Genomic DNA, 23,692 nt, shown 5'->3' on the forward strand with positions numbered 1-23,692 from the left:
CAATCGATTTTTAACTAATTTCCTGGATATCTAGTGACTTGAAACCTCAAATATAGTTTAAAACTCGGTGAAAGTGCAATGTTTGATCAAAAAATTTGAGCTACGTAACGTACAGATCGAAATATTTACGCCATACCTTCATGGCTAGCCTCCTGAGTGTTGTAGGCGTTGTAGAATTCCACCTTGTTGAAGGCCCAGCTCAATGCACGTCCTTGCATACTTTTAGGCGTACGGGACTTTCACCACGATTCTTTTAGACTTTCAGGCATATGCGAATTTCACCACGATGCAAATTAAGTAGTTGACAAACGAGGTGGAATTCTCTTGTTATGAATCGAGGTGGAATTCTGCTGTTTTCGCCAGTGTTGTCAGCGAAATTCCACTAATTCTCTTAAATCTTGCTATTTTGAACAAATAAATAAAGATAAGAAGTTTCACTTAGGAATTATTTAATTTACTAATCAAAGTTGCAATTGCCTTTTTGTAGGCAGTACTAAAAAATTTAAAATAAAAAAATTATAAATAAAAATTTTAAGGACTACTTTTATATAAATGGACCAAAACATAGAAGGCAATTTTTCCTTTAATACAGACATAGCCTTGTTGAATTCTGACTTAAAAACTTTAACAATAGCTCTTGTAAATTTTAAATAATCAATTAGTTAATCCCAAGTACATGGTTTGCCTTAAATTGAAAGATTGCGCTCCACCTTTATAGTTCTAAATACCAGAATTCTTTTACAAGAGCCACTGTTAAAGTTTTTTAGTCAAAATTCAACAAGACTATGTATTAAAGGAAAAATTGCCTTCTATTTTTTGGTCCATTTATATAAAGGTAGTCCTTAAAATTTTTGTATCATCTTTTTATTGTATTCCTCAATTTATCATATTGAAGCTTCAAATTTCACCGAATGCTTAAGTTTTTGGCACACATTGTTGAAATAAGTGATTCATGGTCAAAGCTAATTCATGCAGACCACAAAAAAACTTGAAACTTTGTATCCTCACACAAAGTACCTACCTATTTTTATACTCAGTTGAGCAGAGCTCACAGAGTATATTAAGTTTGATTGGATAACGGTTGGTTGTACATATATAAAGGAATCGAGATAGATATAGACTTCCATATATCAAAATAATCAGGATCGAAAAAAAATTTGATTGAGCCATGTCCGTCCGTCCGTCCGTCCGTCCGTCCGTCCGTTAACACGATAACTTGAGTAAATTTTGAGGTATCTTGATGAAATTCGGTATGTAGGTTCCTGAGCACTCATCTCAGATCGCTATTTAAAATGAACGATATCGGACTATAACCACGCCCACTTTTTCGATATCGAAAATATCGAAAAACCGAAAAAGTGCGATAATTCATTACAAAAGACCGATAAAGCGACGAAACTTGGTAGATGAGTTGAACTTATGACGCAAAATAGAAAATTAGTAAAATTTTGGACAATGGGCGTGGCACCGCCCACTTTTAAAAGAAGGTAATTTAAAACTTTTGCAAGTTGTAATTTGGCAGTCTTTGAAGATATCATGATGAAATTTGGCAGGAACGTTACTTTTATTACTATATGTACGCTTAATAAAAATTAGCAAAATCGGAGAAGGACCACGCCCACTTTTAAAAAAAATGTTTTTTAAAAGTAAAATTTTAACAAAAAATTTAATATCTTTACAGTATATAAGTAAATTATGTCAAGATTCAACTCCAGTAATGATATGGTGCAACAAAATACAAAAATAAAAGAAAATTTAAAAATGGGCGTGGCTCCGCCCTTTTTCATTTAATTTGTCTAGGATACTTTTAACGCCATAAGTCGAACAAAAATTAACCAATCCTTTTGAAATTTGGTAGAGGCATAGATTTTATGGCGTTAACTGTTTTCTGTGAAAATGGGCGAAATCGGTTGATGCCACGCCCAGTTTTTATACACAGTCGTCCGTCTGTCTTTCCGCATGGCCGTTAACACGATAACTTGAGCAAAAATCGATATATCTTTACTAAACTCAGTTCACGTACTTATCTGAACTCACTTCATCTTGGTATGAAAAATGAACGAAATCCGACTATTACCACGCCCACTTTTTCCATATCGAAAATTACGAAAAATGAAAAAAATGCCATAATTCTATACCAAATACGAAAAAAGGGATGAAATATGGTAAGGTAATTGGATTGTTTTATTGACGCGAAATATAACTTTAGAAAAAACTTTATAAAATGATTGTGACACCTACCATATTAAGTAGAAGAAAATGAAAAAGTTCTGCAGGGCGAAATAAAAAACCCTTAAAATCTTGGCAGGTATTACATATATAAATAAATTAGCGGTATCCAACAGATGATGTTCTGGGTCACCCTGGTCCACATTTTGGTCGATATCTGGAAAACGCCTTCACATATACAACTACCACCACTCCCTTTTAAAACTCTCATTAATACCTTTAATTTGATACCCATATCGTACAAACTCATTCTAGAGTCACCCCTGGTCCACCTTTATGGCGATATTTCGAAAAGGCGAACACCTATAGAACAAGGGCCCACTCCCTTTTAAAAATACTCATTAACACCTTTCATTTGATACCCATATCGTACAAACAAAGTCTAGAGTCACCCCTGGTCCAGAAAGGCCCACTCCCTCTTAAAATACTCATTAACTCCTTTCGTTTGATACCCATATTGCACAAACGAATTCTAGGGTCACCCCTGGTCCACCTTTATGGCGATATCTCGAAACGGCGTTCACCTATGGAACTAAGGATTACTCCCTTTTAAAATACTCATTAACACCTTTCATTTGATACCCATATCGTACAAACGCATTCTAGAGTCACACCTGGTCCATCTTTATGGCGATATCTCGAAAAGGCGTCCACCTATAGAACTAAGGCCCACTCCCTCTTAAAATACTCATTAACTCCTTTCGTTTGATACCCATATTGCACAAACGAATTCTAGAGTCACCCCTGGTCCACCTTTATGGCGATATCTCGAAAAGGGGTCCACCTATAGAACTAAGCCCCACGCCCTTTTAAAATAATCATTAACACCTTTCATTTGATACCCATATCATACAAACAAATTCTAAAGTCACCCCTGGTCCACCTTTATGGCGATATCTCGAAAAGGCGAACACCTATAAAACGAAGGCCCACTCCCTTTTAAAAATACTCATTAACACCTTTCATTTGATACCCATATCGTACAAACAAAGTCTAGAGTCACCCCTGGTCCACCTTTATTGCGATACCTCGAAAATGCGTCCACCTATAGAACTAAGGCCCACTCCCTCTTAAAATACTCATTAACTCCTTTCGTTTGATACCCATATCGTACAAACGCATTCTAGAGTCACCCCTGGTCCATCTTTACGGCGATATCTCGAAAAGGCGTCCATCTATAGTACTTAGGTCCACGCCCTTTTAAAATACTCATTAATACCTTTCATTTGATACCCATATCGTACAAACGCATTCTAGAGTCAACCCTGATCCACCTTTATGGCTATATCCCTAAATGGCGTCCACCTATAGAACTATGGCCCACTCCCTCATAAAATACTCTTTAATGCCTTTCATTTGATACACATGTCATACAAACACATTCCAGGGTCTCCCTCGGTTCATTTTCCTACATGGTTATTTTCCCTTATGTTGTCACCATAGCTCTCAACTGAGTATGTAATGTTCGGTTACACCCGAACTTAACCTTCCCTACTTGTTAATTATATTATATTAGGTCGGTTGATTGTTTGTCCGCTTTTCATACAAATCTTACAATCGATTTTTAATTAACTTCCCATTGAGCTACAAACGTGAAACTTTACACATAGGTTAGAACACCGTGACAATGCAACAAATGGAAAAAAGTCCGTTAGGTGGCGCACGGATCGAAATAATTAGATAAGAATTTGAAAATTTTCAAACCAGCTTTTAAGTAACTTCTCGATGAGCTAGAGACTTGAAATTTCAAAAAAATTACATAATAATTTGGAAATTTGAAAGCGAGTTTTAAGTAACTTCTCGATGAGCTAGAGGCTAAAAATGTAGAGCTTAATTCAGAGGTCGATGACGGCCGATGACACAATACAAAAAGTTTTGCTAGGGGGCGCACGGACTGAGATATTTAGCAAAATCAAACGGAACAGAGGGAATTTTGGGAATGATTTTTATGTAAGTTCTCATTGAGCTGCAAGCGTAAAACTTAACATATAGGTTAAGACACCGAGAAAATGTAAGAAAGAGAGCAAATAAAAAAAAAATAAAAAAAAATTGTAAGCACTTCCTTTATATAAATGGACAAAAATCAGCGAAAAATGTCTCCTTATATAAAGACATATTCTTGCTAAACTTTGATCTTTAAATTTTGACACAGAAATTGGTAAAATATTTATGAGAAGTATATTTCAATTCTTATACAGCCGATTATTTGCATATTACGAATAAGATAAGATTATTTTTCAGCCCCATCCATGAAAGGTACAGCCAAAGACAGTCCCGTCCTTACTTGTTTTAATTTAACTTACATCATTTTTATTGAAAGGGTGATTTATGCATTGTACATCGCTTGCTTTGAACGTCAAACGTGAGTTTTTGTAGTGAGTTTAACAATCAACAGGCAGCTGAGAGATAAGTTTTACAAAAACATTTACAAACAATAAACGCTCACAAAATTTGTAGTTGAGAGTTACAAATGGGCTGACGTTCCGTGGGTTATAATTACCTACTCATCAAAACAAATCAGCTGAGTGGTTGTATGTACGTATATATATATACATATATACATATACATATATGTATGTAGTACTACCATGTGTATCTGCTTACGCATTTTGTCCAAAGTCGGCATGGAAAGAAACCAGAAAACCGGCATGTACAACCTCAACATTTGTGTGTGCATAATATTTGTGTGCATGTATCTAGATATATGTATGTAGGTATGTACATTTAATTGTTTGCAGCATGTATTGCTATTGCTTAATTTTAAAATAAATTAAAGCTTACTATAAGGCAATTTGGCTTCTATATCAGATGAACGTCATCAAAAGATCGGTTTCACCGGTGGCCGCCATGGTATAGAGGTAGTTTTCTGGCCTAACATACCGTGAGAGAAGGATAGAACCTTAGACCCTTGGAATCAAACAAGTTCGTTCAATATTGCTTTCAAAATAGATTATCAAGAAAAACTCAGAATATGGACTACCCTGTGCATATGAATACACCTGCGAACACGAAATTAGCAGTGTCACTTGTTTGTAAATTTTATCAATTATGTTCTTACATTTTTTTATTTCCATCTAATATATAAAATTCTTCTGTCACGGTTTTAAAGGCAAAACTCCTCCGAAACGGCTGAACCGATTTTCATGAAATTTTGTGAGCATATTGGGTAGGTCTGAGAATCGGCCAACGTCTACCTTTTCGTAACGTGTCTAGGGTCTTGAGATCAAAACGTGGACCCAGGTACCCCTAGAATGTGTTTATACAATATGGATATTAAATGAAAGCTGTTGCTGAGTGCTATAGTACAGGATAATTTTCATACCCCTGGGTGAGGGTCTCGAGATGTAGGCCAAAACGTGGACGCGGATACCCCTAGAATGTGTTTATACAATATGGATGTCAAAAGAAAGCTGTTGATGAGTGCTATAGTACAGGATAATTTTCATACAACTAGGAGTCTAGGGTCTCGAGATATAGCCCAAAACGTGGACCCGCGTACCCCTAGAAAGTGTTTATACAATATGGATATCAAATGAAAACTGTTGATGTGTGCTATAGTACAGGATAATTTTCATATAACTGGGAGGCTAGGGTCTCGAGATATAGCCCAAAACGTGGACCCGGGTACCCCTGGAATGTGTTTATACAATATGGATATCAAATGAAAGCTGTTGATGAGTGCTATAGTACAGGATAATTTTCATACAACTGGGAGGCTAGGGTCTCGAGATATATCCCAAAACGTAGACCCGGCTACCCTAGAATGTGTTTATTCAATATGGATATCAAATGAAAGCTGTTGCTGAGAGCTCAAAAGTTCGTTGTGATATACGATTTAGTCGCATCAACCTGGCAAAACTGATAAATATACATGCGAATCCGAAATAAAGACAAGAATTAATAATACCCACATACCTATTTACATACGTCCTATTCCATTTGCCTAAAATGTTGTATATAAATTTAATTTTCCGGGAAGTATACCAGAGACGGACTGGGACTGGGATTAGGACTATGACTGGGACTGAGACTGAGACTCGGAGTGGGAATGGGACTGGAACAAAATACATACCACCCTCAGGGACTGGCAGTAAGAGATGAAGAAGAAGGAGAAAACTTGAGAGAAAAGAAAAGAGAGAAGGAGACTGAGAAAGAGATAGAATGAGACGAAGATGGAGATGAAGCGAAAAAGACAGGGTGGAGTGAATAAAAAGATTAGGAAAAAGTGTAGAGGGGTAGGGCAGAGTTAGACGGAAAAAGCTTATTAAAATGTATGCAGATAGCCCAAATTTGGAGCAGAACAACCTCTGCCGGGTCTGCTAGTAATTTAATAAAAAGCTTTCATCAATTTTTAAACTTAACGCTATGCAAACCTATCTTAAAAACGTTTTCGAAAAAATTAGCACACTCGAAAAAATTTTACGAAAATTTCGAACTTTTTATAAATGGTTTTCAAAATCTTTGTTGTGCAGTTGTTTAGACCAATAAATTAAAGTCTAACAAAGTACAAGTTATAGGTCTCTCTAAACTCGCAGTGAATTGTTTGCAAATTTTTCCAGAAGAATGTTTTAGATTTTCTTGCATGCCAAGGGCACATAGCTTTATTTTTTATATGGAAGTGAGTCTGAAAGAACTTTTGGAAGAAAAATTTTAAAAATTCAACCAAATTTCTGGAGACGTTTGACTTGTGTTTTGTCAATCGAATGAATTACAAAACCGCAAAGTTGAAAAAATTATGAAAATTCTAAATAAAATATTTAAAATTTTCATGAAAACTTTCGAAAATTTTTTAAAACATTTTTAATATACTTTGCAAAGTTTCAGTTGCAACATTCACGACTTCTTTTTCTTAAATTGTCGAAAGTAAAAAAAAAATATAACTTATGAAACTTGTTAAAAAGTGCCACTGCTATCTTCGCTTACGAAACTGTACATACGTTTGGAAGTTGTAGTTGATACGTACATATAAGCAGAATTGTGTATCTGAAACTGTAGCACGCGAATCCAATATATCACACGTTGATCATGCTTACTTCGTTCTCTCTTACGTATTTTTGTTTTTTATAATCTTATCAAACTGATATCACATTATACGTGTAAATATATGACCAAATATAGGCAGAGAGTGCCATAATGAACTAAGAACAAAGAGAATGTCGGAAATGCATAATCGAGCACAGCACACAGTAGCGGATTTAGATAAAACAAGCAGGATCACCATAGCGGAACCATACAAGGTGGCAGCATGTTGAAATATGTGTATACAAACATAAATAAAAACATATATGTAATACTTCTATATCACTACTCCTGAACTGTGCAGCCTGTCAAACATTACAGTACAGATATATGTACAACGAGAGAAGGAGACAAAATCTCAAGGCTGTCGTTAAATTTTTGTAAAAAATGGGTTAAAAATATATGTATCTTTCAACAAGCCGTCTTTCTTCTATCAATATTATACATTAGGCTATTTCGTTCTCCAAATGAAATAGTAAGCTTTTGTTTTCCATTGGTATTGTAAAATTTTTATTGTTTTAAGAACTCTGCAGAATAGCATTACTGATTTGTGCTGAGTGCGCAGATATACGTATATAAATGAGCCCTTAGTGACCAAAAAGCGACAAAAAAAAGCAAATAATGCCAACTGACAACTACGTATAACTCACGAAAAAGGAGTATGTTAAAAAAAATTTTACAAACTTGATATTATTTCATTAAAAAACTCAAAATAAGTAAAATTTTGAAAACTCGTTTGTTCAATCTAATTCACTTTAAATTATTTTTGAAAACTTTTAAACAAATGCTTGTTGGGATGTATGTTTAAGTATATTTTTATACATGTATATTTGAATTTTTTTCATTTCAAAAATATGAATTCTTCGCCTTGTTTTTGATTTTTTTGTCCTATTTATGAAAATAATATACTTTGTATGGCTGTAGCCCATGTTTAAATAATAAATAAATCAATCCTTTTATGGTATTTGTTGGCCTTTTCATTGTTTAATCGACTAAACTGAGATTTTATAAGAATTAGTATGCAGAAGTTGGGTAAAGGGGAGAGTGACCAGTTGTGATCCCTCTAATACTTTTTTACACACGCTACTACAATTCACTAACACTAACAAAGCCCGCGCATGCGCAGAACATACATTTGCACAGTTTCAGCAAATAATGATTGACAGAAAATTTGCACATTAGGAAGATAGAAAGGTATTGATATAGAAGAATTATATATATGAATAAAAACAGTAAGGACGGGTTTGTCTTTGGCTGTGCCGAAGACTTCATACCTTTCATGAATGGGGCTGAACAGTAATCTTATCCCATTCGTAATATCCAAATAATCGGCTGTATAAGATATGAAATATATAGTTAACAGATATACATACCTAAGCGATTTTAAAGATAAATATAAAATAAAACAAGTAAGAAAGTCCAAGTTCGGGTGAAGCCGAACATTACATACCCAGCTGTACACTTGAAATGCTGTTGTTGTTTGTTTTCTGTACTTAATAGTGTTACAAGGCTGCGCAATAATACATATACATATGGTACTATTCTGAACTAATTTCCGTTTAAAAGAAGCAAAAAGGATACAGAGGCTAACACCAATGACCTTGAGCGGGTAACAATGCAGTTTTCCTTTAGATATGGGGATTTCCCTACTGTTTATTTTAAAATAAAGATGGAACAATAAACATAAACACTAAAGTGCCATTGTACTAAAAAGCGTTATTACAAAAAAAGGGCAGGGTTATTAACGAAATTTTCCAAATTTTACTAGAAATAGCTTATTACCTGCATCTACGCACTTTTACAAAATCTTTTATATAAAAGAAGGTGATTTAATCCATTTTTACTGAAAATATTTCCTATTAAAAGGCATACATGTGCACCAAGTTTGTCGTCGAGTTATGGCTCCAGAAACGTTGGGAAATGCATTGTAAGAGAGGGACAGTGCCACGCCTATTTTTCAAAATTTGAATTTTTTCCCATTTCTGGTTATAATGGCACAAAATACGATTGGTACAAAACTATTTTTCGCTAAGATTTATCTTGTTATTTTTTCCTACAACCCTTTTTAAAGTCATTTATATAAACATGGGCGTGGTCATATACCAATCTTATCAATTTTTACAAGAACTATTTCCTGCTATAAGGAAAATATGTGTACTCAATTTTGTTACGATATGTAAATTTTTTTCGAGTTATAGCTCCCGAAACACTGGAAACTTCTTAGACAAAAAAGGGGCGGTGCCACACACATTTTCAAAAATGTTTGTGTTTTTCAATTCAATGTTATAATTTAATTTAGAAAGTAAAATTCTATTGATACAGAGCTCTTTATCGCTAAGATGTAGCTTATTATTTTCGTCTAAGACCCCTTTAAAAATCTTTTATATAAAAGTGGCCGTGGTACTTAACCGATCTAGTACATTTTTTCTAGAAATATTTCCTGCTATAGGGAAAATTTGTGTACCCAATTTTATTATAATCCGTTAATTTTTCTTCTAGTTATGGCTCCCGAAACATAGAGAATTGCTTAGTCATATAAGGGCGGTGCCACGCCCATTTTTTAAAATTTGAAGTTTTTCCTATTTACTGTTATAAATCCACTTGGGAAATGAAACACCATTAATATAAAGCGCTTTTTTGCAAAGATTTAGGTTATTTTATTCGTCCACGACCCCTTTAAAAATCTTTTACATAAAAGTGGGCGTGGTCCTTAACCGATTTCGTTAATTTTTCTTCAAATCATTCCTTAAAGTAAAGGCAACCTCTCCGCCGAATTTTGTTCCGATAGGTTTAACAATTTTTGATTTATGAATAATAATATTTGTATTATATTTGATTTTCTCAAAAGTGGGCGGTGCCACGCTCATTTGAAATTTTTTTTTCAAATTTTTACCAAGATATCAACCCTTCGTCAAATTTCAACATTCTAGGTGTATTACTTACTAAATAATCAGGTTTTTTGTGTTTTCCAAAATGTTATATAAATAAAAAGTGGGCGTGGTTATCATCCTATTTCGCTCATTTCCAATGCCAATCTATTTTGGGTCCAGATAAGCTCGTGTAGCAAATTTGGTGAAGATATCTCAATATTTACTCAAGGTATCGTGATAACGGGCAGACGGACGGACGGACACGGCTGAATAAAAATTTTTTTCGATACTGATGATTTTGATATATGGAAAGCTCTCTATCTCGATTCCTTTATACCTGTACAACCAACCGCTATCCAATCAAAGTTATAATACCCTGTGTACAAGTACAGCTAGGTATAAAAATAGGTAGATACTTTGTGTGAGGATGCAAAGTTTCAGGTTGAATCACTTGTTTCAACAATGTATGACGTAAGCGTAAGCATTTGCTGAAATTTGAAGCTTCTAGCCGTTAAAAGGGGGACCGAAATGACAGCTTAGTTTATAGGGGGTATATACTACATATATGATATCTATTTTTTTAGACTACAATATATGCTACATACGTAAGCATTTGTGAAATTTGAAGGTTCTAGCTGTTAAAATGGGGCAGAAATTACGAAAAGTTCGTTATCTGAACAATCGGTTGTAGGGAACATTTGCTATATATACTATTTATCCTATCTCTTCGAAATTTTTAGACAAAAATATCTGCTATATGCGAAGGCATTCGGTGAAATTTGAAGCCTCTAGCTGTTAAAATGGGGCAGTAATTACGAAAATTGAGGGACTAGTTTTCATACAAACACACAGACGGGGAGACGGAAATCAACTCATTTCATCATCCTGATCATTTCGGTATACATATTGGTGGGTCTACCTATTTTCCTTTAAGAACATACAATTTTGAGATTCGTGACGAAGTTAATATACCATTTCAATTAATATATCATTTCATTCACAACAGGTATAAATATATGTACTTTGTTTTTGAAAATCGGCGCACTAATGTCAAAATCGTACTGCGCCGGAAGTTGAAGTAAGTTTAGGTGGGGTAGGGTAGTCGCTACCTAGTAAAGGAACCACTCACTTGCGAGACAGAAAGTTACAGATAAGACAGATTCGAATACATTCCGAGAGATATATTCTCGTATCGTCCTACAAAGAGCTGGGAAGTTTAGCATAAAGTAAAAAGTTGATTTTACCTCGTCGTCCTCCACGCACACAGAATAACTCTTTTTAGGAAGAGTCCTGTTAACATTAAAATTAGCAGGGATAGATGAACTTTGGTAGATCCTACGCCCCGGACTTATAGCCAAAAAGTGTTCATAAAGACCAGTGAAATCCTTAGTGCTTACTTGGCTCAAGAGATCGTTACGCCGATACATACCCCTGATATTTTATGCTTTGGAGCCCCGAGAAAATGGTTGTCTATGCTAACAGGTTCGCGTCTACCCATGCGTGAGGCATGTGGTAGAGCCAAACCGGGCACAAAACCCCAACCAGATCTACACCGACAACTTTATTGAGGCTTTTCATGCCAAGAACCAGACACCAATCTCTATATATTTGGTGCTATTCGCCCATTTTAAGCTTTGCCCTTCCTCATTCAAATCCCCCACTGTATTTATAACACTAACCCGATATTCATAAGACCTCTCGCTATAGTGCATATAGAATTCTCCTCTTTTATTTTACCTTGTCAACTTGTCCGCTATGCCATGTAGCACATTTTTATACACTATGCGGCACTATTTGTTCTCTTACCTCTCCTTACATTACTTGTCACCGTCATCCGTCCATCTCAATTATTCAATACAATAATGCAATGCTGGTCGACAATTCATTGAGAAATTTATTTTAGTAGTTTGTCGCATCTTCGAGATACTCGTTCGTTCCGTTACAACCTCCATATACATACATAGTGTACACACATTCTAATATACATACACATATACATATATATTAACGAAACTGATTTTTTGTTTTTGCTAATACTATTTATTTGTACGTTTGTAAGTTTTTTTGTGAAGACAAGTGAACGCGTGACGCATAAGTGACCCGACTTCATTTACACTAAATAAAAAATTTAAATAGGCTGAATAAAAAGCATAGTTTGTTGTAATTACAACAATAACAAAAGCTACAAAGAAAAGTTAATTGCATTCAATTTGTGTTTATTGTTTGTGATCTTTTATTTAATTATATTTGGTGAAAAGTGTGTCTTTTGTGATAAACAAAAAACAAAGAAAAAATGAGGGAAATCGTTCATCTACAAGTTGGTCAATGCGGCAATCAAATTGGCTCAAAGGTAAGGGGCGTTGTTAAACTTTTAAATAAGTAGCAATAATACTTTTTTTAAATGTATATGCATTAGACCGTATCGAAACTGCAAACATAAGCAGCATAAACTTGTGGTTGATCTTTTTAAATTTATCATCATATCGACTGCTTTCCACTCAGTATAGCCCTATCTCGGCTATTGTTTAGGAAAGAAAACTTTAGAAAAACAACCTATCTCAGATTATTTTCCAATTAGCAGTCTAAAGAAAGGTGCTGATGAGTGATGGCTGGTTGGGTCGTTGCTGTGTCACCAAGCTGATGTAGCCGTACCTATAAATGACCATTGGACTGGAATAATTATAGAAACGTTACTGTTATTTGATCATATTTTAGACCCGAAATATTTGTTTCGACAGTGAACCAATTGAAGTCATTTAAAAAGTAGTTGAATCCCCTTTTGAGGTCCGAAAGTGATAACCTACCCACTGTTCTATGCCCGACATGAACTTGAGGTTGACTATTGACAGTTTCTCTAAAATACTGCCATACTTATCCACAGGCCTCACACATAACAGTGAAAGGGACCGCCACTCGAAACGTGTGGGGCATTTTCATGCAGTCACTGAAGGTTTTTGAGAATTTGAATGGAGAGTTCAGCTAAATAAGCGTTGCTTAACGTATCGTTCACCTATTGAATAGAAATAAATACAAGACACGTTATACTTCAGGGGAAATTAAGGCGGGGCTTTTGCTGGGGGCGCCCCCTTAGATTAAATTCTCCTAATTGAGAAAATCGTTTTCTAGATAATTTTATGCTGCTTTTCCCGGCCCTTAAACCCAGGCCCATCGATGTGATAGGCATAACATCCTGCGGGAGCTGAGCTGTGTTCTCAGATCCGATGTGTTTAAAGGGCAATTGACCTTATCCATTAACCTTATGTCACCCACCCGCCGCACTTTTTAATGATTTTTCTATGGTACAAGGGGCCCTTTTTTTTGCTATAACAGACCTTTTGCAGCACCTTCCGTATGAAAGATGTTCGGTTTATGGGTCTACTGTCGAAGAATTATGGCGAGATGCAGCCAGTCACAACTCAGATGCTTGATCTGAAGGAAAACATGTGCGGGCCCCATGCGGTAAACTCCTTTCCAACCATTGCGAAAGAAGAAAGCGTAGTTCATAGGGAGGACTGAATTCAAATAAGAGCCCTTATGAATTTCTACAGTATGTCAACTCCAAAACGGGATGTTTTCCTTATTTCTTACTTACTTGTTAATCAGTATAAATGATCAGCCTAGAAATAACCGTATTAGATATGTTAAAAGGCGAGTGGCTACCATTTTCAGTAAACTGTCTTTTGAAAAGATCTTGAACGAACTTTTTTTTTATAGGTTCCTTATATTTCACCTTTTAAATAAATCTCCACGTTACACCACGTGAAAAGTTTTATTGCATATACTCCTTTTATTTGTTTTTGTTATAATTATCTGTCTCAAAACTCCCTGAAGTCCATAATGCAATAATAAAGGTGATGTCAACAACATAACCTCACTTTTTCGTCAGGTCTACACATTTGCCAGTATTTACGTGTATTACAAATGCAATAAATTTTGATTGCTTCATTTTTTGTACAAGTTCTACAAAGGAATTAGCTTTCTGCAAAATGTTTACTATATTCTGTTGGGGAATTCAAAGTTACGTTAATCTGTTTGTCTAAAAAATTCCGGTAGCGGCTTATCAGTGGCGTAGTGAGGTTTTCTTGCGCCCCGGGCAAAATCTATTTTTTTTGATTTTGTAATCTGAGATGCACACGATCAATCCTCGTTAAGATTTCATACCAGAAATGCAAAATGTTATGAAACTAAAATTTAGTATATTTTGCAACAGAACTATAACTTCGCTTCTGGTGTCACTTGTGATGTTAGTGTCCTCTGGTAATTGTTCTTAGTGTTCTACTACATTCGCTAAGCCATCGACGATAGCGCTAACCACTTGTATTCTGGCGTTCCAGCGTGTTTCAGATTCACGTTTGACAGTTTTTGTTAAAGCATTTTTTAATAATTCCCATCGTTGCATTAAACGTTAGAAAAAAAGCTATATGCTTTTAATTATTCCTCAACCTGTTGCAAGTGTTTCGGATATATGCATGCATTTTTTAGTATAGAAAATTTTTTCCAGAAATCAGATATAATAAAAATACAAATTAACCAGGAATTTCTGCTTCGCGGATCATTTGGTGCCCCCCTATGAGTAGCGCCCTGTGCAAGGTGCCCATTTGAACTCCGCCCCCTCACTACGCCACTGCGGCTTATATAGTTATTATATTTCTAAACGTAGGTATAGTAAAATCTACTCCGGACGTAGTAGAACTCAAAGGCAGTTATGCCTAAAATATACATGCCGAACCAGAATAACGGAAAACTTCAACGGGATGAAAACACCTGAATATTTATTTCATCATGCCTGAAGTCAAGGAGCCTTTAAAAACACAAACCTGTTACTTGTTTACTTTTTCGTAATATTTGACAAATCATTTTCCCACTAAAAACAAATGACGTGTGCTTTGTACATTGTTCTCTACATTTCACTTCCCACTCTAAGTGCATGGAAATATTGTATAATTAGACCCTAAGAAATATTTAGCATCTTTTATGAAGAAGCAAATGAAAATTTAGAAATTCGCTTTTAGGTACTCAGAATTCCCATAATATAATCGTATATATGAGCGCATACACACATACCAACTTAGTATGCATGAGCAGTCGGTAATTTGCCACACATTGATAGCGGTTTTTCTAACCTCAAAAATTAATTATGAAATTACAAAAATAAAAATTTGCCAGCGACAATAAAATGAGTAATGAGCGAAAGTACAAAAAATTGCTTTATCCACGCGGCAACTCTTTCTCTCAGGTGAGCACCAGGTAAAAAAGGTAAATCAAAAGAGATGAGTACAAACGCTCTGCAGTCAAGTGGTTTTATTTCATATTATAGCTGAGTCAACCTACACTTAACACGTGTGTTGCCGAATAAAGAGAATGCAAAAAAACGCTAACAAACATTGAGCTGTATGAAAGCAGCCTAATTTAAACAAGTAAGATAGTCTAAGTTCGGGTTAAACCGAACATTACATACCCAGCTGTGCACTTGAAACGATGTTGTTGTTTGATTGTGCAGTTAATGGTGTTACAAGACTTCGCAATAATACATTTTTGGTTGTTTTCAAAGGGGCGGGTTACGCCCATTTTCAAAGTTTGTTTAAGTTTTGTTCTTAGCTCAACCATACCACTACTAAGGTAGAATATCAGTCAAGTGTCGTTAAATACCATACAGTTATTGCAAACTTTATTAAGGTTAGGTCTTTAGGAAAAGTGGGTGCCGTCTTTAACCGATTTCGATTATTTAATTTAGCATAGTGTCTCTGCGTAATCTCAATGTAATATCTTAAACGGTTATTGAAGCTTCCATTTCTTCTTCTAAATGTGGGTGGTGCCACGTCCATATTCCAAAATTATTTGAAATTTATATTTGGCGTCATAAAACCAATCTATCTATAAAATTGCATTAGATTAGCGAAGGGCGTGTTTATTGTCCGATTTCGCTAATTTTCAACACCAATGTATTCTAGGTCCAGATAAGCCGGTATTTGCTGGATAGACAGACGGATGGACGGACATTTCTTAATGAAATCTTTATTTTCGATACGGATGATTTTGATATATGAAAGCCTGTATCTATCTCGATTCCTTTATACGTGTACAACAAACCGTTATCCAATCAAATATAACACTGCGTTACAAAAACGAGCTTTATTTCTGTCCTATGAATTAAATATACTTTTTCGGAAAGGGCAGAAAAAATAAAAATACACGTGTATCCGCGTTTTTCATGTACACGTCAGAATTTTTTTTTATGTATAAAGTATAAAGCTCGTAGTGTCCGTCTGCCCGCCTGTGTGAAAGACTTCGGATCGATTTTTAACTCTTTTTCCGTGATCCAATCGAGCTGAATTTTTGCAGCCAGACTCGTGGAAGTGTATGTATCACGTCACATTTTTTTTAAAAATAGATTTTTTATCAATTCTCAGATTTTCATGATTTTTTTTTTTTTTTTTTTTTTGAAATTGTTATCTGTTTTTTTTTTGTAACGGTTTCAGCTCATCAAAAACCCGAATTTTTTATTAATTTTATTATATTAAAATTTAAAATTGTTACATTAAAAACTTCAATGATTTTAAAGAAACTTAGGCTTTTTATTTTGGTGTTTGTAAGCATTTGTGTCAGTATCGCGACAAATAGACCAAAAGTATTCGCCAAGCATTGCATATGCCGCAATGTCCTGATGGAACTTTTCGCCATGCTCATCGCTGCAAATGATTGTGAAGGAAATGGATCTTTAGCGACATTAACATGCCCATTTTGCCATATGCCGAAATCATTTCTGCAACAATATTTTTATAATTGGCAGCTCGTTTGTTGCTAAGAAAGTGCTCAATAACGGCAACTGTGCATTTCCATGCACATTGTTCGATAGCATTCAATTTTGATAAAAAATCATAACTTGCAACTATTTTTTTTTATCTGCGGACCATTGAAAACACCTTAAATCATACACATCATTAAAAACCATAAAGCTACTGAATTCCTTCTTAAAAAAATACCTGCATGAATCTTTGCGCCGCTCAATTTCGGAAAATTGCGCTCAATTTTGCGCAAACTTGCAATCGCCTCGCCCTCACGATCCAGTTTTTTAACAAATTTGTTACGACACCGAGCTTAATGTGTAGTCGTGGCAAAAAGATTTGAGATGGCTGCACCAATGGTAGATTTTCTATACTTTCTACGCCTACTTTGTAGCATGTTCGCGGCTTCCACTTATATTCAGTGTAATGCTGATCTCTTTTGCGACCTTCCCATGTACACAAAAAGCACTTGTGGGTTGGAAATCCATGCTTAACAACGATGAGTAAATCGACCACTTTCAGATCGCAGCTTATTTTCCAATTATGCTCTTGGTACTTTATCAGCTGTAATATTGATTCCATGCCTTTGTATGTTTCTTTGAGGTTTGTGGCATATGCGATCGGGACAGCTGGATGTTTGTTACCGATATGAAGCAGCACGACTTTAAGGCTGTTGACCGATGCATCGATGAAAAGTCGCCACTCCTCTAAAATATGAGTGTAAATAATTTTTGCAAACATCGAATCAATATCATAACAATAAGCAAGGTTTTTTCCACGATCTTCGTGCAATTTAAAAAATTCGTCATATGGAATAGTGTTACGTCGATCACGAGCGGCTGTTATTTTGAAATCAGCTACCACTATATTACACTGCTTAAAGCGTGATGCAAAGAGTTCCGCTACTATATTTGACAAATTTCCGCCTCGTCCAAAGTCATTGAATTCGGCTTGCATTACTAAATGCGGCACTGCAGTCCCAAGTTCACTAGGTGTTGGTACAAATTTCGATACTTCTGGATTCTCGCATCTCGCATTCGATGCAAGAAATGTTGATAGAATTGTTGATACTACTGTTGGTTCTCCATCGCTTAATTCGAAACATCATCCAAAATCTTCATTGAAGCCGCTATATGTTCTTCTGGTCAGTACAGAACCGCTGGAATAACCGATTCTACATTAGCGTAGCGAATTTTGTTGCGGCGAAAGTATAGGTCTTTTAGTTTGAGTAAAAGTTACGTCTCCTAGTAGCGCAACTGTCGGAACAAACACACGAACGGCACAGAGTGTGTTGTATCAAACAATAAATTAAACGAATTTAAATGATGCAATATTGATTGTGCGAGTCAATGTTTCATCTGTCATACCAGTTGTAAGTGTTGTAAAAGTCATAAACAGTTTAGAGTTAGAAACTTACTATTAATAAACTACAAATATATGGAGTAGGATGGGTCGAAAAACAATTTTTTTTTTTTTTTTGAACGCTTTAGTAGTTTAAAAATTTGGAGTCCCTTCAAGTTATGCCGAAAAAAGAGAAAAAAAATGCAGGAAAATCTCAGAATTGACGTGATACGGACATTTCCACGAGTCTGCCTGCAAAAATTCAGCTCGATTGGATCACGGAAAAAGGGTTAAAAATCGATCCAAAGTTTTTCACACAGGCGGACAGACGGACACTACGAGCTTTATACTTTATGCATAAAAAAAAAATTCGCACAACGTGTACATGAAAATCGCCGATACACGTGTATATTTATTTTTTCTCCCCTTTCCCAAAAAGTATATTTGGTTCATAGGATAGTATGTGTGTAACGCGGTGTAATATACTCTATGTACAAAGCACGCTGAGTATACAAGTAAATATAAAAACCAACTGCCATCAGTCAAGGTGCTGCTCTGCTCTATAAAATTGTATTCTCTTTTGATTCAAATACCGTTTTTTATGTTTACTGCCCTACGAATAGTGGAATGCGAATACCGAAGCAATGAACCAAAAAATAAATGTGCATTTGTATGTTATCACTCACTTTAGGTTTGCCTTTTAGTTTTATGCGTCAAATGAGAAAAAGAACTACAAATATAATTGGCTAGATATCAATGTATGTATGTTTTCTTGTACAAATTATGTGTTGGTCATGTGCTTAATTTGACATGGCGTTACCGCCCTTTTTCAGCACTTGGGTACCTATTGGCGATCATATTGTTGAGCAAGTTTATCTCGAAAGGTGCTTGTTCTAAGTTTGAGGCAGTGTTTCCATTTTGCTACGTTTGCAGAAAAATTAGGGTATTTTTTATATTTAGTTCAAAGAATTCAGGTTTAGCCCTTTACTTCTTGTACTCTTATCTATAGATTAATAAAAAAAAAATTAATAAATGTAAGGTGCGGGAAGTTCCAACTACGGAAGTAGGAGATAAGCCAAAGGGAGATAACGCTAAGACTCCGGCTTTCTCGGAGACGCTAAAGGGAGTTAACGCGAAGACTCCGGTGTTCTCGGAGGTTCCAAAGGGAGATAACACTAAGACTCCTGCTTTTCATGAGAAGATGAGTGATGTGGCAAAGCAGTCACTGACTGTGGCGCTGGTTGATCGTAGCAGTCCGTTCGGACAAATGACTACTGAAAGGTGGAGATCTGTGGAAAGGGAGCTTATTAGCTTAATGCTTAAGATGATGCGGGAACAACCAAGTAAGCCCCTTCCAACCTTTGATTCGGGGGGATAGTATAATGGTGTGAAGATGATAGCGTGCGACAACATCGCGAGCTTGCGGTGGCTGGAGGAAGCCGTTCCAAACCTCCAAAGGCAAGGCACGAACGCGCGTTTTGAGGTGGTGGATAAAGCGCAAATCCCCACGGTACCAAAAGTTAAGGTATGGATACCATGCGTGATGAAGTCGGAGGATACACTGCGACTTCTGCAGAATCAGAATCCGAACATACCGACACAGGATTGGAAGGTACTTACTGTATCTCGGCCTACCGAGGATGGTCAGTTCTACATCTTCCAAATAAACAAGCAGGCGGAGGATATTTTGTACACGCAGCTTGGCAAAATGTCCTTTGGCACTGGCAAAATTTACATGCGACTCAGGAAAAGAAGTCCCGAGGATAAAAATCTTAACACGCTGGAAGTGGGCGAAGTCGAAAAGGACCTCAGAAACCTAAGGGAAAAAAGACAGGTGGAGGTCCCCGACGTCACCACGAACGTGCTAGAAGAGGACCAACCGCTAAATGGTGATGTGACTCGCACAGAGGAACACACGGCACAACATTGACGAGGGGCTGAAGGGGGCCTCGAATACTCTAAACCAAAAGGGCAAGAGGAGGACGACGACGTCAAGACGAAGGTGCTGGAGGGGGACAAACAGCCCAATGGTGCTGCGAGTCCTACAGATAAACCTCCAACACAGTAAAGTGGCGTCGAGCGAACTCCTCCTAACCCTTGAGGAGGGTTCGTTTGACGTGGCGCTGATCCAGGGGCCGTGGCTCTCATCGGGAGGAAAGGTTTCTGGACTTAGCGCGCGCGGGCTTGGCGTTTACTACGCACAAACGGAAGGACGGGTGCGAGCTGTAGTAATGGTAAGGAAACAGCTGCATTCATATATGCTGCCTAATTACACCACCGAGGATCTCGTAGCGGTGGCCGTTGAGCAAAAGAATAAGCAGGCATTTATCCTGGCGTCCTGCTACATGGCCCATGCTGCGGAGGTTCCACCGATGGAGTGCAAAAGGCTAGTACAGGAGGAAGGGCGCAAAGGGCGGTTGGTCATAGGCGCAGATGCAAATGCGCACCACAATGCGTGGGGAGGAGCAGATACGAACGAGAGAGGCGAATCTCTATTTTGTTACATCCTGCAAACCAATTTGCAGATAGCCAACAGGGGAAATGTTCCTACATACATTGGTCCAACATCCAGCAATATTCTGGATATTACATTGAGCTCCGAGCGTGATATATCAAGGTATGATTGGATGGTTCTCGATAGACCATCCTTCTCCGACCATGCGTATATAAGCTTCAGCATCCCACTAAAGAGGGTAGAGAAGGGAGGAACCTTTAGAAACCCTAGGGCAACGAATTGGACTAAATTCCAGAAACATGTAGAAACGAAACTGGGACAACCCAAAGAGGTTGCTAATGTAGAGGAACTGGAGGAGTCGAATGAATTCCTAACAAGGACGCTTATGACTGCGTATAACAAAGCTTGCCCTCTAAGAAGATTCAGAGGAAAAGCAAAGCCGCCATGGTAGAGCAATGAGCTGAGTCTTCTAAGAAGACAGGTAAAAGAAATGTTTAAACTCGCAAAGACCGCGGAAAGCGAAGCGTGTCGGGACGAGTACAGGGATCTACTGAGGATCTACAAGCGTGAAATTACCAGGGCGAAGAGAAACTCATGGAAAAGTTTCTGTACGGACATAGAGTGCTCCAGTGAAACAGCACGGTTGAAAAAAGTCCTAGCAAAGGGAAACATAGTCCAGGGACTAATAAAGAAAGAGAACGGGGAATGGTCACGTGATAGTGAGAAATCCCTTGAGGTGCTTCTCGATACACATTTCCCATCGGGAGACGGTTTAGAAGAACCAGCAGACATCACTCACACTTCGATCACGGAGCTAGTGGTGCCGGGCTTGGTGACCGATACCAAGATCGAGTGGGCAGTGAAGACGTTTTCTGAGTTTAAATCGCCGGGCCCAGATGGTATATTCCCGGCCATGCTACAAGTCTCAAGTAGGGCGGTCGTGGAATGGCTTAAAATAATATTCGATGGGTGCATAAGACTGAATCATGTACCGCACTCTTGGAGAACTGGTCGTGTAGCTTTTCTACCAAAGGCGGGGAAGATCGGTCACGTGTATCCCAAAGACTATAGACCCATTAGCTTAACATCATCTCTGCTCAAAACCTTTGAGAGGCTGATAGATGTGTACATAAAGTCCAACGTGGATGAAAAGCTGCTCTCCACAACACAGCATGCGTACACCAAAGGCAAGTCGGTAGACACCGCATTGCATAGGGTGGTAATAAGCATAGAGAAATCCCTGGAATATAAGGAGTATGCTCTAGGAGTCTTCTTGGACATTGCCGGGGCTTTCAATAATGTTGCAAAATGAGCGATTATGGATGGTCTTAATTACATTAAAGTACATCCTGCCTTAATCAGATGGATCGGCTGCATGTTAAATTGCAGAAAGATTACATCACAATGGGGATTGTACGAGGCCACGAAATCAGTGGACAGGGGCACGCCGCAGGGAGGGGTGCTATCACCTCTGCTGTGGACACTGGTCATCAACCAACTGCTCAGGCAATTCGATGAGGGACCCGTAAAACTTACGGCTTACGCAGATGACGTTGCAATTGTCATAAGTGGCAAATGCCTTCCAACGATTAGTTCTTTGATGGATCGGGCGCTTCGGGATATTCATACCTGGGCATCTAATGTCGGGCTGAAAGTCAATGCGGAGAATACGGATATGGTCTTGTTTACAAAGAGGTACAAGGTCCCAAATTGGACCAGGCCTAAGTTAGGAGCGGTGACCTTACAGGAGAAACCTTGCACAAAATATCTAGGAATCATCCTAGACAGTAAGCTGTCATGGAAGCTCAACTTGGAGGAGAGGGTCAAGAAGGCCTCAACGGCACTCTATGCATGTAAAAGAATGCTGGGGTGTACGTGGGGCCTATCGCCCTCTCTTTCTCATTGGGTTTTTACAGCGATTGTAAGCCCTATTCTATACTATGGAGTTCTTGTTTGGTGGAAAGCCACACAAAAAACAACATACCTCAAAAAATTAGAGGGGGTATGCAGACTATCGATGCTTTGCATTACGGGAGCCCTGAAAACAACCCCGACGGCTGCACTGTATGCCATTCTGCACATGCCACCTGTAGACCTGGTAGCAAAGAACAAAGCGTTAACGACCGCAACCAGGCTCGATGCTTCGGGGCAGCTTGAGCGCCGACCATATGGCCATAGTAGTATAGCGTCCTCAGTCACAAGACGAACAGACTACATGATTCCCTACCTGCACTTTGAGGGAGATCTTAAGGCCACAATAGAGGTGGACGGTTGGCGCAAGGGTGCGCAAATGGCGGACGAGGCGATACATGTGTACACCAATGGTTCCAAAATAGTGGAAGGAGTAGGGTCTGCGGTATACTGCGCTGATCCGGAATTAAGCAGATCCTACAGGCTGCCGGATTACTGTAGCGTTTTCCAAGCGGAAATATTAGCCGTAACCAAAGCAGTAGAAACCCTGGAAGAGAATAGCTTAAGCTGCAACCGTGTTAACTTTTATATTGACAGTCAAGCAGCAATTAAGGCAATAATCTCGCATAGCACAGCATCTAAATGCGTGTTAGAGTGTAAGCAGTCTCTGGAGAGAATCGGGACAGGGAGAAGCATACATCTATATTGGGTCCCAGGGCATATGGGAATAGATGAGAATGAAAAAGCGGACGAATTAGCTAAAAAGGGCGCATCCCTTGAAGCTTGCTCCGTAGACGTCCCAATTAGATTGGGCGATATTAAGCGAATGCGAGAGGTGCACATGATCGACCAAGCAGAAAAGGCGTGGGTTCAAGCGCGGGGCTGTAAAGTGTCGAAGATTATGTGTAGGTCTTACAACCTTAGACTAACAAAGTTGCTTCTATCATTAAAAAGAGGGGACTGTAGACTGATGACGGGTATTCTGACTAGACACTGCCTTCTGGCGTCACATGCCTTTAAACTAGGCTTGGTCAGTGATAGCAGATGTAGGAAGTGCAGGATGGAGGAGGGAACGATCGAGC

The 23,692-nt window shown here is 37.7% G+C and overlaps 1 protein-coding gene across 2 annotated transcripts in view; it reads left to right on the plus strand.

The window, feature by feature from the left end:
* Positions 1 to 12,014: 12,014 nt before the first annotated feature.
* The window catches only part of LOC137237886 (tubulin beta-4B chain-like), a 383,187-nt gene continuing 371,509 nt past the window's right edge, over positions 12,015 to 23,692 (plus strand). For both annotated transcript variants that reach the window (XM_067762231.1, XM_067762232.1), the window contains exon 1: positions 12,015 to 12,468. In XM_067762231.1, coding sequence (XP_067618332.1) covers positions 12,412 to 12,468 — 57 coding nt within the window. In that variant the 5' untranslated portion in view covers positions 12,015 to 12,411. The remainder of the gene's footprint in view (positions 12,469 to 23,692) is intronic.

The sequence above is a fragment of the Eurosta solidaginis genome, chromosome 1 (genome assembly GCF_040869045.1).
Source record: "Eurosta solidaginis isolate ZX-2024a chromosome 1, ASM4086904v1, whole genome shotgun sequence".
Taxonomy (NCBI): Eukaryota; Metazoa; Arthropoda; class Insecta; order Diptera; family Tephritidae; genus Eurosta; species Eurosta solidaginis.